At 42.6% G+C, this 16,387-nt stretch overlaps 1 protein-coding gene across 1 annotated transcript in view; it reads right to left on the bottom strand.

Moving 5' to 3' along the window:
- Positions 1–15,757, bottom strand: part of FGD4 (FYVE, RhoGEF and PH domain containing 4) — a 114,594-nt gene extending 98,837 nt beyond the window's left edge. Inside the window, exon 1 of the mRNA XM_021388984.1 lies at positions 15,462–15,757. Within this exon, the coding sequence (XP_021244659.1) occupies positions 15,462–15,606 (145 nt within the window). The 5' untranslated portion in view covers positions 15,607–15,757. The remainder of the gene's footprint in view (positions 1–15,461) is intronic.

Here is a 16,387-nt window from a genome sequence, read left to right on the forward strand (position 1 = left end):
TATGTTTAGAATATCAAGTTACCTTCAATATAACTTCTGAGGAGTTTCAAAACAAAGGTGTGTTTGTTTTCAATTAATTTATTAATTCAAACAGCTACCTTAGAATTAATGGAACAGATACACGACTGCATCCCCTAAATGAACCAAAGACATCGTCCATACATTCTCCACAATCTACTGATCAGGAAACTAGCATTATGCATTATGCATCTTTTCAGAAAGTTATTTTGCCCACCTCTCTCTAGGGAAAAGGATAATATTAAAAAAAAAAAAGAATTAAAATAACCACCTTCCAAGTTAATAGGGAGCAAATAATAAGAGACACAACTTTATTCTTCATATGGTGCTTTTAGCTGGATAAAATGACCACAAGTAGTGATCAGCTGAAGTGAGAAACACACCTGTCTAAGCTTACTTAAAGAAAAATCTCTCACTGAGTCAATGTGCTGTACAAAAAGGATCTTCAATTTATTTCATTTACATCATAATCATTGTAACCACCACACCTGAATCAGAAGGACAGCCCGTGGTAGTTTTCTGCTAAATTAAGTGCTTGGCAGCGAATTCTTTGGTCATTTTCAGTTTACTCAGTTGTCTCTGGATCTCATCAAACATACATATAAAACAAGAGCTGACCATTCTGCATTTTCATTTTGTATTTTCGGTATTTATTCCATGTGTTCATAACAGAAAGGGCTTGTTTTCTTCCTACACAGCGCTGGAGCAGGGAAAAAAAAGGGAACAGAAGGAGAATCTCAGTGGAAAAGGGTCCAGTGCAGCAAAATCTGCTGCCTCACATGCTGGTTCCTTGAGACTGCAGAAGGCAACAGCTGCTGCAGATGCTATTGGTCAATGCACCTACAGAAGAATCAGACAGAGAGCAGCCTGTGTACTGTTAAAAGCAAGGTTACAGCAACCATTTACAAAGGGGAAACCTTCAGCTTTAGAAAAGATTTGATGTTCTTGATATATTTCTAGATTTTGATTTCTGCAACAGTAGACAAATGCAAGTCCCTCCTGAGTTTTAATGGAGGAGAGGGAATAAAAATGGACAGGAAAATTTGACCGCCAGAAACTTTTCCTTAATCTATTAAATTACCTTACAATATCAGATATGCATTAACTACCATTTTCAACATCAAAATTCACTCTTTACATCTAGCAGACAAGTATGCACATTTTCTACTCAAATTCATATACTATCTAAAATAAAGCTAGCCTGTCTTTCTCATTGTCATCAACAGAATATATTCCAAAGCCAATGATAAAACACTGGTGACTTCACTGTCTCAGTTCACTACCTTTGGTCTCGTGCAAAACATCCACTTTGCTAACAGGGCAGGCAGGCAACATTCTTTAAACACACATGAAGGCAGATAATCCTGAAGAATAATCTCAGTTTGTGTAGTCCTTTTCCCTGGTACTCCATAAACTCCATATGGCAGACACTGTTATATCCAATGAAAGACAAAAAGCAGGGGCTAAGAGGTATTGATCCTGACCTTTATTTGTTAATATGAAGAACAGAAAGCCAGTCTTAATCTCTGAAAAAATAACATTATACAAATGAAGGTTTACTACTTGAAGGTATTAATCATATCCAAATGCTTAAACTAAAACGATACCCATATCCAAATGCTTACATCAAGTTCAGTCTATCAGATCACATTAGGGACTACAACAGCCCACTGTTTTATACAGAGGGAGTATTTTATGACTATAATAAAAACTGCTTAAAAAACTGCTGTATGGCAATACCCGTGACAAAGCAAACATGTGGGGAAGCCATTCCGCTTGGCACAACAAAGCAGTATGGTGGCTCAGTGAAGATGCCCGTGTGACAAGAGCACTGAGAGCTAGCAGACACCAACCATTAGACACCCTCCTCTTGGAGAAGTTTTTATTTTATTAATGAGAGTTTTTAGTTCCTGAGTCACTTCTTTAAGTTTTAAAGGTATTCCTTATTTTCTGCGAACTTTTAGGTAATATTTCTATCAATTGCCTTCACCTCCCAAATAGGTAAATACTGACCCAATGCTGTCCGAAAAATAAACAAAAGATTAGTTCATAAAGTGTCAATATTCTAAAGGATATAGATTCTTCATAGAAGGATCTATACCCTTTATATCCAATTTCCTTATACCTACTTGAATGCATACCATTCAAGAGTTTATAGTAAAACCAGAGGATCCTCTTAATTGCACTGGATTTTATTCTATTTTTTATTCTACGCAACTTGCTAACAGCTGCTGTTAAGTTGTTCAAACATTTTCATTTAGAGTTTAACGTGCTTACCAGTTATCAGAACTCTCCTGCCTTCTCTCAGATAGATCTTCCAGTGTCCGCCCACACACCATGAAAAATAATAGAAAAAATTCTTTGCATAAAGCGTTCTTTCAGCACCATGCACTCAGCTCACTGTTCTCTTTTCATTCAGTTAATAAACTGCCCTTGTTTCTCTTACCCCTTGTGTACCGTACCTGGAAAAAAAAGCCTTATCAGAAAGCTGATCCTGCTTCTACACCCTTAGCTACTGGAAACAGTATTGTATTTTAACTTCAAACAATCTGCCCCTGCACACATATAAAAAAATAAAATTCCAGCCTTAATACTTCAGGTTCTTCAGCTCTTTGTATTGCAGGTTTCAGCTCTGCTAGTCTTACCCACACTTCACTGATTTTAATAAGCATGCTGTCCTTGTCAAGCATGAGATATTCTCACTTTTCATATTTAAAAAGTATTTTTCATTTCTGAAACTGAAGCTGATATCTGACAGCAAACAGCTACTTTGATTTCATAAGAGAAAACAATAACAAATTCCTCCATCTTCATGCCAAATGGGGGTAGCATTCATTCGGAGTAGCACGAGGATGCACAGCCCAAATATTGCAGACATAAAAGACTACCTCAGAATGAACATATGGGAAGCAGAGCGACAGCCATGCTTTTTTTCCCTTGTACATACTTTTGTACTAGCAAACAGAGCTGAAGAGAGCACTGTGCAAGATGGAAGACTACTAAATATACACACTCCCACAGCCTTCAAAGAGCAAAAGCCATCTACTTCTGCTCAGTTCTCTAATCTCCTTCCCAGGGACCAAAGGATGGAAATAATGAATTTTTTAATTATTGTTTGTTTAAGCCAGCATTAGTGTGAATGATAGCGCTCTGCATCACAGGGCAGCAGAGGGAAGCTGAAGTTTCTTCTGCGGCAAACTCTCCCTAAAATGTTACTCTGAAGGAAAATTTCTGAAATTGGTTACTGAACTATAGAATATGTATATACAATATAACACCTCCAGGTGAAGGGAAAGTGGCACTAACAACACTTAGTAAGCATAAACAACATAAGTTGATTTTGCATTTGCAGTGTTGTATATTCATTTCTCTGCAAGCGAGGGTTTGGATTTTGTAGCTCAGGCATATTTGACTATTCAGGCCATCACGCCCAGATGCGTTACCTGGAGAAGAGTTAAGTTAAACTGCTGTGCCCCATGCAGATAGTCCAGTAGCATTACCAAACATCCTGCTGACACTGGCAATTTTTTTCCTTAGTGTCAGCTTTAAAATCGCTTTCCTTTTTGAAAGGGTTCTGTTAATATTCTCTCACAAAACCATAGTGAATGTCATGGATTTTATAGAATGAGACTGAATAAGGCGTGTCAAGTAAGCTTTATAAGACTATGAAGGCTTTGCGATGTTTTATATCAGAATATTGCGGTCCTGCTCACAGTTGTGATAATGCCACGTGCTATTTCTCATGAATGCTGAACAGGTGTGGAAAACGTCTTTAGTCATCACAGTTCAAAAAAAGAAATTTGATCATTTGGGATGTATGGGACACACACAGAAATAATATTTGGTTTTCTAAATGATGTAAACACTAAAATCAGGAAACCGTAAAATATGCACGGTGAAATCACTTAATCTTTTTTCATTCAGGATCGATCACCTTCACATCTCAACATTTTATGTAAGCTACAGGGAAAAAAACAGTTTTAATAAGCATCTAGCCCAGCCCAGCTGCTGAGTAGTATTTACGAAGCCAAGCGTATACAATATTCACAATGGTAAGATTCACATTATGTACCGAACTTCAACACACAGTTGATAGTCAGTGTTTAAAACAAGTCTACATTTCTGTCACAGCTCAAGTGCATTTGCTGAAAACAATCAAAACAAGCTCACACAAATGTAGGTAACTACACAGTGTCAGACACATAAGAAAAGCAGAGATCAGACTGTTAAAAGTGAAGAGCTGTTAAAATCAGGAAATAGTAATTCTCCACGCTTAAGCTGAACAGATATTTGGTTACTTCAGCTATATCAAAACTCTTTGAGAACTAGTTCATTTGGGTTATAAGTTCCTTTAACTTCTTTATTGGAGCACTGAATTCTAATATTGTTCTCAATCCTATCAGCAAAAGCCTTTTAGTATATCCTGTACACAAGCAGTAAAGCCCTTATACAGACAGTAAGATAAAAACTGAATAGGGTAATTCTCAGCATGGAAGTTGAGCACTGAGGACAGCCAAGCCAGCACTGACTCTTGCTGGCTATGCCCAGCAGACAGGATGCATTTTTTAATTCTCCTCCTCCAACTGCATGTCAGAATTCTTATGCTGAAGATCTACTCTGCTTGATGTGGGTCAGGTTAAGGATATAAGGAAGTTTAGAAACAGGCTATAGAATCATAGAATCACAGAATTAGCTAGGTTGGAAAAGACCTACAAGATCATCCAGTCCAACCATCCACCTACCACCAATAACCCCACTGAACCATGTCTCTCAATGCTATATCTAAACATTCCTTGAACACCTCCAGGGACGGTGACTCCACCACCTCCCTGGGCAGCCCATTCCAGCGCCTGACCACTCTTTCAGAAAAGTAGTATTTCCTGATGTCCAGCCTAAAACTCCCCTGGTGCACCTTGAGGCCATTCCCCCTCATCCTGTCACTAGTTACAAGAGAGAAGAGGCTGACCCCCAGCTCACTACAGCCTCCCTTCAGGCAGTTCTAGAGAGCAATAAGGTCTCCCCTGAGCCTCCTCTTCTCCAGACTGAACAATCCCAGCTCCCTCAGCCGCCCCTCATAAGGCCTGTGCTCCAGACCCCTCACCAGCTTCGTCGCCCTCCTCTGAACACGCTCCAGGGCCTCAGTGTCTTTCTTGCAGTGAGGGGCCCAAAACTGGACACAGTGCTCGAGGTGCAGCCTCACCAGTGCTGAGTACAGAGAGACAATGACTTCCCTGCTCCTACTGGCAACACTATTTCTGATACAAGCCAGGATGCCATTGGCCTTCTTGGCCACCTGAGCACACTGCTGGCTCATGCTCAGACGAGCATCGACCAACACCCCCAGGTCCATTTCCTCTACACAATCTTCCAGCCACTCTGCCCCAAGCCTGTAGTGCTGCCTAGGGTTGTTGCTGCCAAAGTGCAGGACCCGGGACTTGGTCATATTGAACCTCATCCCACTGGCTTCAGCCCAGAGATCCAGCCTGTCCAGATCTCTCTGTAGGGCCTTGCCACCCCCAGGCAGATTGACACTTCCTGCCAGCTTGGTGTCGTCTGCAAACAATGTGGAAAACCAGCCAGTGGGACTGTTGTGTTTTGACTTGCTTGCACCCTACCATTCAACACAACCACAAAAGCCACCCCAGTGTCCTACAGCCGTTAGCTTCTGCTCCCTAGCCTAGCTTGGCAGGCTTTAACCAGCGTATGAACAGCCAGCTCAGTCATTAGCACGCCCTTCACTTGGAAGCCTGGGGAGCATATTTGTCCACTGGATCAAATACAGATTAACAAATTACAAAGAACACTGTTTAGCACATTATCATTCATTATTCCAGAGAGTGCAAATGTAATCAGAGCAAAACTCAGTTCAGATTACCAGGAGAACTTGATGAAAGTCAAACTTCTGCAGTAGTAACCACAGTTTTCTAGTAGGGACAGAAATTTTTACTGCTAAGCATCTGCAACTTAAGTGTTTTCAAATTTAAAATGCATCTTAATTCACACAGTTCAACATTTCAAGGAAAACTGAGCCAAATCACAGAGCCACATTACTTCATATACTAATAATGTGTAGGCCCCTCTGAAAGTAATGCCTCTTATTTATTTCCATGGAATCTACAACAGATACAAAGAGCACAATAACACTATTTGATAAAGCAAATTCTCAGATATAAAAATCTGTTTTTCAACATAGTCACCACCATTAGCTAAGTATTTTCACGAGCAATGAACAAGAGCCTGCATGCTGTGCTTGTAAATATCTGCACCACTGGAGGTGATCCACTGTTGACACTGCTGAAATACACCACCTACTGCTTCACTGTGCTCACATCCACTGTTTGTGCTCCCTAAACATTCAGCGAGCATCAACAACTGAATGAACACACCTTTGTTTCATCCACACTTCCATGTCAGTCACCATTTGGTCAGACTGCCCCTCTGCTGCCATCTGTCACACTGCAACAAAATGTAACTGAATATTGGTGGGAAGGTTCAACCTCTACTGCCATACCATCAACATCCATCCCTGACATCGCTGGCCAACATAATAAAAGAGGGGGCATCACTTTCAGAGCAGCCCTTGTAGTTCTCATTTCATTATATATACCACAAAATCTTATGTTTTATAAGGTCTGTTCTGGAATCCCAGTTTCACCTGAGAATTTCTAAGTTTTTGTTTCAGAGAGTTCGAAGCCCACTTTTTTAAGAGCTAAAAAGTTACAGACATTCAAGGAGCAAATAAAGGATGTCCAGCTTTTGTTGGACTCAGGTATCTGTCATCCTGTATACTTGCTTGAATACTATAGAACTGTTAGCTCATAGGATAATGGGTAGAACGCAAAAGGAATTTACTCTCACTGACAAAATGTGATTTCTTAATGGCCACTGTTAGTGTTAGACTGAATAAAAGGAATGCAAACTATACCTATATTAAAATCAGGGACATTTTGGCAAGAGTCATCTGAAGAAAGTCAAGCATTACAATTGCATTGAACTTGAAAAGACTTCCAGCTCTAACAAAAACAAATTATTTTTCCTGTATCAGTGTCTGTGTTTTGATTCTCAAATCCCCAGTTCTGAAGATGAATGTAATTAGCCAGTAAGTTTCATTTCTTAACTCGGTTACTGATGTTAACGCAAATAATGAGCATATTAATATTCAGCTAAGAAACCGAAGCATCACAGACAAGACAGCGAACTGCAGTATATGAGCACAAAAAAGAAAAATAGTCTGATTATTCACTGACAGAAGTTGACAAATCCTGATACAGACCAAACATTTAAAGAGAGAATTCAAATACTATTATTAACTTCAACAGTTACAAAATTTTAGTTACAGCTTTTTTTTTTTTTTTAAATCTTTTGTAGGCTCAAACATTGATTTTCAGTTTAAAATAGTGCTTTCCACTGGGGGAAGAGAACCTAGGAGACATAAAAGGCATTAGCAACTGAGTGGCTCAGCCCAGAAGGAGAATAAAGAGTACCAATATAACCATTATTTGAATAAGAAGTCACCCTTCTCCTGCATACAGACTACGCTTAAAGAACAGGCAGTCCACAGAAGGAAAAGAGATCAGTGGATCGGGATCCTTGTCCAGAATGAACAGCAGAGAGAAGGAGCTCTGTACTCCCTCCCTTCCTCTTCTACCTCCAGAATTCACTGGGTACCAGAAGGAGGAGCTACACTCAGGTTTGCAGTTTTGCCCAGACCTAAATCTCTCATAGCTCATGCATATTGAAGAAATGTAGCGAAAATGTCCTTAGAAAATGATCTACTGATTTTTTTTTTCCTAGCATCACGAGGTCCCTGAAGAAATCACAGAGAAGCTGCATCAGATCCCATTGGTGTAGAGTCTCTAAGTGAGAGGGGAGAGGTTGAAACCAGGACAAGCGCCCGCAGCAACCCTGGGACAGCCCTCATTGCACAGCACCAGCACTAGGAGGCCTCTCAGATCTCATAGGTTCCAAGTATGCAGAAGCTGGATGCAGTTACAGTGTAATTAGAACCACAGAATCATAGAATCATAGAATTGCTCAGGTTGGAAAAGATCTTCAAGATCATCAAGTCCAACCGCAGCCTAACCATACTACCCTAACTCTAACAACCCACGGCTAAATCATGACCCTGAGCACCACATCCAAGTGGTTTTTAAACACATTCAGGGATGGTGACTCAACCACCTCCCTGGAAATTACACAGCTACAAGTCTGGGTACAGCTACAAGACCTGCAAAGCCTGGTTACAGCAGTGACAAACAGAATTAAAGACCACACACTCCACCCTGAAAAGCCTAAGTTTTAAAAAGGACAGAAGAAATCCAGCCTCTAAATCAGTCTGAATTATTTTTAATTATCAGTGTACGTTTTCTCTCTCCAGCATTCATCAACATCTGGACACAATGGCATCTGTTTGAGGGAGAGGAATATGCCTGTAATTACTTATGAGGAGAAGGCTAGACCTGTAATCCCGATGTGTTATCATCTATGCTTCGAGACAACATTTGTTCAGAAGTCAGGAATAAATCACAGGATTTTATGTCTCAGATTAGAGTTCCATCACATCTTTCCGCCTTTCCAGACTATTTTACATATTTTACATTAACATCTGTGACATGCTTAGCATTAATACTTAACTCCATGCCTTTAGCCTCCAATTTTAATCCATTTCATATTTCATTTTACTGAGTTCAGAATAATCAGAGGCAAATTGCTTTGAAACTCATTAAAATACATTTATCCTTCTTTACTTGTCTTGCTTTGTAAACTACTGTAGCAATTAGTTTGTCTCCTTTTCTGCTTTTACTCATTTCTCCGTATCTCCTGATACAGTCTTACTGTTGTGTATTTATGCACTGAGACGACATCTCTGGTTTTTATTTTGTCCAGCAACATTTCAACAAAGCTTCAATCTTCCCCCTTCAGGTTAATTTAAAAGTAGTTCATTCTGCTGCAGCTACTTCTGTTAAAAAGCTTTTTCCAAGGCAGCTGCTTCAAAAAAACTTTAGAATTTCCTCTTTCAACTTCTTCCTTTTACTTTCCTGTGTGTTTGATGAACCTATAGCTCTGAGATGCCCCCTCTAAATAGAATTCTGTCTCCTCTTGTCAGAAGCACATATGCTTGTTGATGACCATAGTTACGCACTTGATTAAGATGCTTCTACCATCAAGAGCAGGAGGCTAAATTTTCACAGACCAGAGAATTGTAGGGGTTGGAAGGGCCCTCTGGAAATCACCTAGTCCAACCTCATGCTAAAGCAGGTTCCCTACAATAGGTTACACAGAAAAGCATCCAGGCAGGTTTTGAATATCTCCTGAGAAGGAGACTCCACAGTCTCTCTGAGCAGCCTGTTCCAGTGCTCTGTCACCCTCAGAGTAAAGTTTTTCCTCATGTTCAGATGGAACTTCCTCTGTTCCAGTTTTTGCCCATTGCTCCTTATCCTGCCACTGCACAGAAAAGAGCCTGGTCCCATCCACTTGACTCCCACCCATCAGATATTTATAAGCATTGGGAAGATCCCTGCTCAGCCTTCCCATCTCCAGGCTCCTCAGCTCTTCGCCATTCCTCATAAGGGGAACATTCCAGGCCCTGAATCATCTCTGTGGCCCTCTTCTGGGCTCTCTCTAGAAGTTCCCTGTCCTTCTTAACCTGAACAGCCAAGAACTGGACACAACTCTCCAGATGTGGCTTCACTGCTGGCTCGTAGCCAACCTGTTGCTTATCAGGACACCTAGGTCCTTCTCTGCAGATCTTTCCAGCAGGTCAGCCCCTCACCTGTACCAATGCAGGTGGTTCTTCTTCCCCAGGTGCAGGACTCTACACTTGCCCTTGTTGAATCCCATCAGTTTCCTCTCTGCTCAACTCTCCGGCCTGTCCAGGTCTCACTGAATGGCAGCACAGTCTTCTGGTGTATCAGCCACTCCTCTCAGATTTCGCATGACAGAAGAAATCACTATGCTCATACAAGTGTAATTGTACACCCTAGATTTATTTATATTCAAGAGAAATATTACATACAGTGTCTCATTCTGTAACAGAATACATTATATTCTTCACAGAGAAGGAATGTTAGCTACAAGATCTGCAGTCAGTAATTTGGTTAAATAATTGAATTGAAGATAATGCTCTTAAGAAAGCATACCCAGTATTAAGAGAAATTGAAGAAGGAGGGAAAAAATAAATAAAGCATTATTATCTTATTTTAAAATTTTATTCACATTTTTCCTTTCCCTCTGACAAATTCTTCATCCTGGGAAGATAATTTATCCTATACAGCAACTACTTAACACTACTTGAAGACGTAACAGTGCAAAACACAGCAGTTAAAACGCTGTAACACAGATCCCACAGTTCTCAAGATGTACTGACAGACAACATCAAATAAAAGTATTGGCCAACCTGAAATGGGATTTTGCCTGAAATGCTGAGAGATGAGATAGCCTGTCACCATGAAAGTGGGTGAAAAGCCTGACAAGTGCAGTTTTAAGAAGCACAGATACTGACAAAGGACAAAATAACAACCAAAGGGCAAATGTTATTTTTCTGTACGAACAGCTTGCTTTTTCAGTATTTTTTGCTTTACTGGTTGTCCAAAAGTAACACAGTCCCTGAGCAAGTTCCCCACCAATCCAAAAATCTCCCAACTATACTTATTCGGTTATCCGCAAAAACAACCTGTTCCTGTGATTTTTGCGTAACAGACTAATTTGGGTCATGTGTGCAAGCTGTTATTTTCCTAACTTCAGAGCTATCCCTTAAAGCACTTCAGGAATGGCATTTAGCAGCATTTACGTCTCTTGGGGTCCACTGCAGAGAAGCCTCTCTGGCAAGAAGCAGACTTATGCCGTTAGCAAATCCTTGGCAAATTCTTCTTCGAAATTGTTGTGTTTTGTCACTGGCAAGTCAAGCAGCTGTGAATAAGAAGTCTAATTTACTTAAGAAAATCAGCAGGAAGTCATTATTACGAGACCAACAACTACTGGGTAAAGCAGACATTGCTTAGCAAGAGCTACATAGCCACACCAGCCACCCCTTGGCTTTAAAGGGATATCTTGATCCTAAAAATTTGGAGAAGAAAAGGAGAAAGGAATCAGAAAACAGTGAAATTATATTCAGAAACTAAGTTCCATTTCCTGCAACTTTCCACGCAACACATTTGCTTCAACAGGAGGCACGTGGGATTAATTTGGCCCACGGAAACAGGAAGTTGTCTCATAACAGTAAAGAGGCAAATGTAATAGCTAATGTATTTCCACAGAAGTTCTGCGTATAGCAATGTTTTTATACTTCACTTTCCCTCATCTTTTGATGGGAGAGGAATATTTCAAAGCAAATTCCTAAATACTTACGCTTCACCCTCAATATTTTCAAGCATCAGCTCTCCTTGAGACATATCAACTTCAGAAAACTTTCACAAACCCTGCACTTAGCAGGGAAGCATACGAGGCAACTAGTTCTCCTTCACAGATACACCTCTCATGCATCTAGGGATCCCAGCCACTGCTTAGATTAGCCCTCGTGACCACAAAGGCTTTCCCTGAACACACTGTACAGTCACTGCAGACTGAGTCAACAACAGACAGTGAGTAACACAGAGCCAGGAGCAAGGGGAATGACAGTCCAAAGTTAATTAGTTAATTATTTTCAAAAATAAATCCGAACAAGCCCAGCAACGACAAAACCCAGTGAGGCAGGGCAAACTTTTAAAAAATGAGCCCCTGAACAAAAAAGGCATTTTTCCTAGACTAGAATAGGATGGTACTGCATTCTCATTTAGCTATCTCCCAGTGCAAAAAGGTAACCCCAAAGACTGACACAGTTTTCTTAACGTAATCCCATAAAAGCAGATCAAGTGAACAGGCAAGGATACAACAGCAGGAGCAGGGATTTTGTTCCTTTTGCCTGTCAGTGTTTGCAGATACCTTGCTGCAGTGAATGCTGCCCTGAATGCAAATTACCTCAGCTCCCCAAGACCCATGCTGCAGTGTCCGAGACTGCCAACATGCAGTACAGTGCCAGCAGCCATGTATTTAGATAAAAGGGAATTGGAAAAGTAGTCCGGAAAGGGTGTAAATCTGCACTTAAGTGAACAAAGCCAAGGAACCAATACAAGATTTGCATTTCACAGGAAATGAATCTAGTCAATATGTAGCAAGGACAGAGGTGAACACGCTGATACCAGAAAAGAAGCTATTTATTGCTATGAAAGCAAGTTACTGTGCCCTCACGTTCTGAACTGCCTTCCCTACATGGCTAAGTGAAGTTAACTCAGTGGATATACAGCCCTCCAGCACAGTTTAATCCAATGCAGCAACAAAGTGCTGCCAGGTTCACACTTTGAAGAGCTATCAGCTTGTGAAAAGTGCTGAGCAAGCACGCAGCAGCCTACACCTAACTCTTGGCAGGCAGCTGATTTGGAGTTAAAGTACACACTTGCTTTTGAACTACAGATTTGCTCCAGTTAGTATCAACTCTGAATTCTAACATAGCAGAAAAAAAAATCCCATTAGTTATTCCCGTCAAAAATGGATAATTAATCATGCCATTCCACAGAAAGCTCTTCTATAAACGGACTCTAGATACCAGCCTTGACATTTTACAGCCATCTCAAAGCATCTCTGAAGATTCAAGCATTCTTTTGTTCAGGCCTTTAAATTGATGTCAACTTCTAAAAGGAAGCCATTTTCACTTGGTCCTGTGGGTACTTAAACACACCGATCTTTTTCAGGCATCAAGACTTGTAGAATTCAATTGCAATTTCGTTCACAACAATGAACCTAAACGACTCCCACCATGGTATGTTGAAGAGGAGAAAGATATTTCCAATAGAGACTGGATACTTAGATTGCAATACACAACCAAAGTCTGATGCCATAACACACAACTTAAGTAGCCCACTTCAGCAGTGAAAGTGTTTCCAGACAAGACCAAGAACAGAAGTACTTCCAGACCTTATCTCCCAGGACAGAAAACCTGTGATACTCCCTTTCTTCACCGTGCCAATGTCAAGGGCTGTTGAGGAAACTCTTGCACATAAAGGAGTTGCATTAGTTGTTATTAAGTCTTCTCACTAATAAACACAGAATGTATTAATGTCAGAGAGCTCTGATAAGTCTGCAATATACAAAATCCGGAGTTTTTTCCAGTGTACTTATAAACAAAAGTAACTCATGTCATACAACTAGTTTCTTCAGTTGCTTGTCAGATACGGATCTGAAACAACTGTATTAGTTCAGCCCTCAGGCATAACATAAGTAACTCTCGCATTTCACAACACTTGGCAGAGAAAAGGACTGGAGATGCATGGGCTACAGTAACTCCTCCTCCTTCCCTCTAGAAAGGATTTCAAGCAGATAAAAAGGCACAGTTCTGCATTAGAAGGCCCCACAAAATCCACTTTGTGTTTTATAAGCCAGAAAAGAAAATGTAAGCATTGGATTACTTTTTACTGGAAGGAACCCAGAAGGATCGCCGAGTTCAACTCCCGGAGTTGACACAGCATTAACCATTGCTCCCAGAGATCATTGCAGTTTTGATAGAAGAAAGAACACACTCAAGTTTATGTTGCATCTGGGAATTAAAGTTTGTACTTGCAGAATCGAGGCAAGAATCATAGATCACTTTTATCAGCAGCAGAAACAGGTCACATTCTGACAACAAAGAGAGAGCAAGACTATGAAACTGTCCCAGGGTTACAGCATGCTGGAGCACATGCTGTAGTGGTCACCAGGGAAGCAGATACAGAACTAAAGATCCACTAAAAGAAAAGAAATTGCTTGTATACATAAGGTTTCTTCACAGCATTTTCTAGCAGAAGTGGATTATGGATTGTGAAATAAAAAAATGGGATGATTTATTTATTTTACATAAGAAATGCTAAAAATCATCACTGAGTCTCCCCTTTTATTTCCCATGTTTTCAGACGTTGTTTCTTCATCTTTGTTTTGTGATTTTTTTCACACTACAATCATATTTATCAATCACGGTTCAGGAAAGTACTATGATATTTGTTCCCAAAATTCAGGGACACCTGATAAGCAGCATGTTGTTCTTGTTATAACCCTCACAACCTTGCTGCCACCCAAAAGCCACGAGAGCTTTCTATGAACCTGAACAAGCTATGTATGCATTGCACATACGCTTAATAAATACCAATCACCTGTGAGTTTAGTGTGTGCACAGACAAAAAGAGCAACAAATAACAAAAGATTGTAGATGAGTGTGGAATTGCTATCCAGGACTCTGTGGTAATGATAAGCATCTGGGGCTGTTCAGCCTGGAGAAGGTTCCAGGAGACTCGATAGAGGACTTTCAGTATCTAAAGGGGGACTATAAGAAAGGAACAGACTCTCTAGCAGGGTCTGTTGTGAGAGAACAAGGACAAACGGCTGTGAACTAAAAGAGAGGAGATTTAGACTGGATGTAAGGAAAAAGTTTCTTATGATAAGGGTGGTGAGGCACTGGAACAGGTTGCCCAGAGAGGTGGTGGATGCCCCATCCCCGGAGACACTCAAGGTCAGGCTGGACGGGGGCTCTGAGCAACCTGATCCACCTGTGGGTGTCCCTGTTCACTGCAGGGGGGCTGGTCTAGATGGCCTTTGAGGGTCCCTCCTGACTCAACCGATTCTATGACAGTGATTCAAAAGCCTGGTAATTGAAGTAAGAACTAACACAAAACACAGGGTTCCAGTTCCGTTCCATGTTACAGGAGACTGAAATCCACTAAGCCTCCTCACTACAAATACAGCTGTTAACGCCTATTTCCAGATGTAAACACGCAGCTGTAGTCTTCAAAACAAAATCCCACCACAAACAGAAACCGCGGATTTACGCACATTGCCAGCATCATTACCCATTAATGCTGAAAAGACTCCACGACAGCCTCGTCTTATTTGTGCATATTCATATCAACACATCTCTTGACTGGATATTCATGAAGAGACAGCGTCCCTTCCTCTAAGTTTTACATCGTGCATTCACCACAATCTCTGCTGGAGATTTCATACTCTGGTTTGGCCACTCTGGCCTCCCACACCCATAAAACCACCCACCTCACGCTGGCTGACCTTCCACAGCTGCCACATCACACAACCACATGGTTTATACACTCAGCTGCATCCATCAACTCGATTCTAAGCCAAAACTTTATGAAACTCCTGAAAGTGTGGGTGTGACGACAGCTCCTTTTGACAGTAAGGCCAAGTGCACGCATAACTCTCCTCAGCCGACCGTCTCACCAAAGAACGGGCTGCGGAGCACGACAGGTCCCGCAGCCGCCGCAGGTCGAAGGTGGCGGCCCCGGGGCGGGGCGGGGCAGTCACGGTGCTGCGTCTCACGGCTCCCGCAGCCCGAGGGCTGGCAGGATTTAATGAACGCCGACCGAGCGGCTCCATCTCATCCCGGGGCACGAGGTACCCGAGCCGCCCCAGCTCTCCCCCGTCATTACCTGCCAGAGCGCTCCGGGCGGGCTCGACCCGCGGGGGGCCGGCGGGGCAGGTGGGCACCGCTCCGTTGGGAACGGGGCCGAGGCCCGGGGTGGATTTCCTGCGGATGGCCGCCCGCCTGAAGTTGATGCCGTCGGCTCCGCTCATCCTCGGGGTGGGGGAGAAGGCAGACAGAGAGAGGCAGAGTGAGGAGAAGCTCAGCGGCCCTCCCGCCCGGCACCCTGCGGGACCCGCATCGCGCTGAGGGAGCGTCCCCCGCCCGCACTGCGACAGCGGCTCCGGCCGCCTCCAGCGCCGGCTCTCACCTGCCCGCCGCTCCCCGCCCCTTCCCTCCCCCGGCCCTACCCTGTCCTACCCGCGGTACCTGCCCGGCGCCCGCCGCACCCCCTCCGACATGGTGAGCCCGCGGCCGCCGCCCAGCCCAGCCCAGCCTGGGCTGTGAGAAAACTTGCCGGGCCCGCGGCCGCCACACCGTTCTCCCACGAGGAACTTGGGGCGGCGGGCGCTGCACCTGCGCTGCTTCCTCCCGGCCTGCCCTGGCCCCGCGCCGCTTCCTCAGGGCGGCAGAGTCACAGGAGAGCAGGGCTCCCTCGGACAGGGCTGGTGCGGGGGCGTGACGCTTGCTCAACCCCCTCCATGTTACTTCTGTTTGTTTCTCCTCACCGTATGCTGCCTTCTGTCGTCCTTCAACTCGAAACTGCTTTGCCTGGAAGGAGGCTTAGGATTGCCTGTAGGACTGATCAGTGTACGTGGAAGAAATTGGCCGTAACACATTACCCTTCTTCCAACAAGAATATTCTCAAAGACATTTATCACTTAAAAGTGAGTTTTCGTGCCAGGGACAGATCAGCAATACTTGCATCAATAGTAATTCCAATTAATGTGGCTCATTCAGGCCAGAGCTGTTCCCTCCCACTGTAAATATTAA

This window comes from Numida meleagris, chromosome 1, assembly GCF_002078875.1.
Source record: "Numida meleagris isolate 19003 breed g44 Domestic line chromosome 1, NumMel1.0, whole genome shotgun sequence".
Lineage (NCBI taxonomy): Eukaryota > Metazoa > Chordata > Aves > Galliformes > Numididae > Numida > Numida meleagris.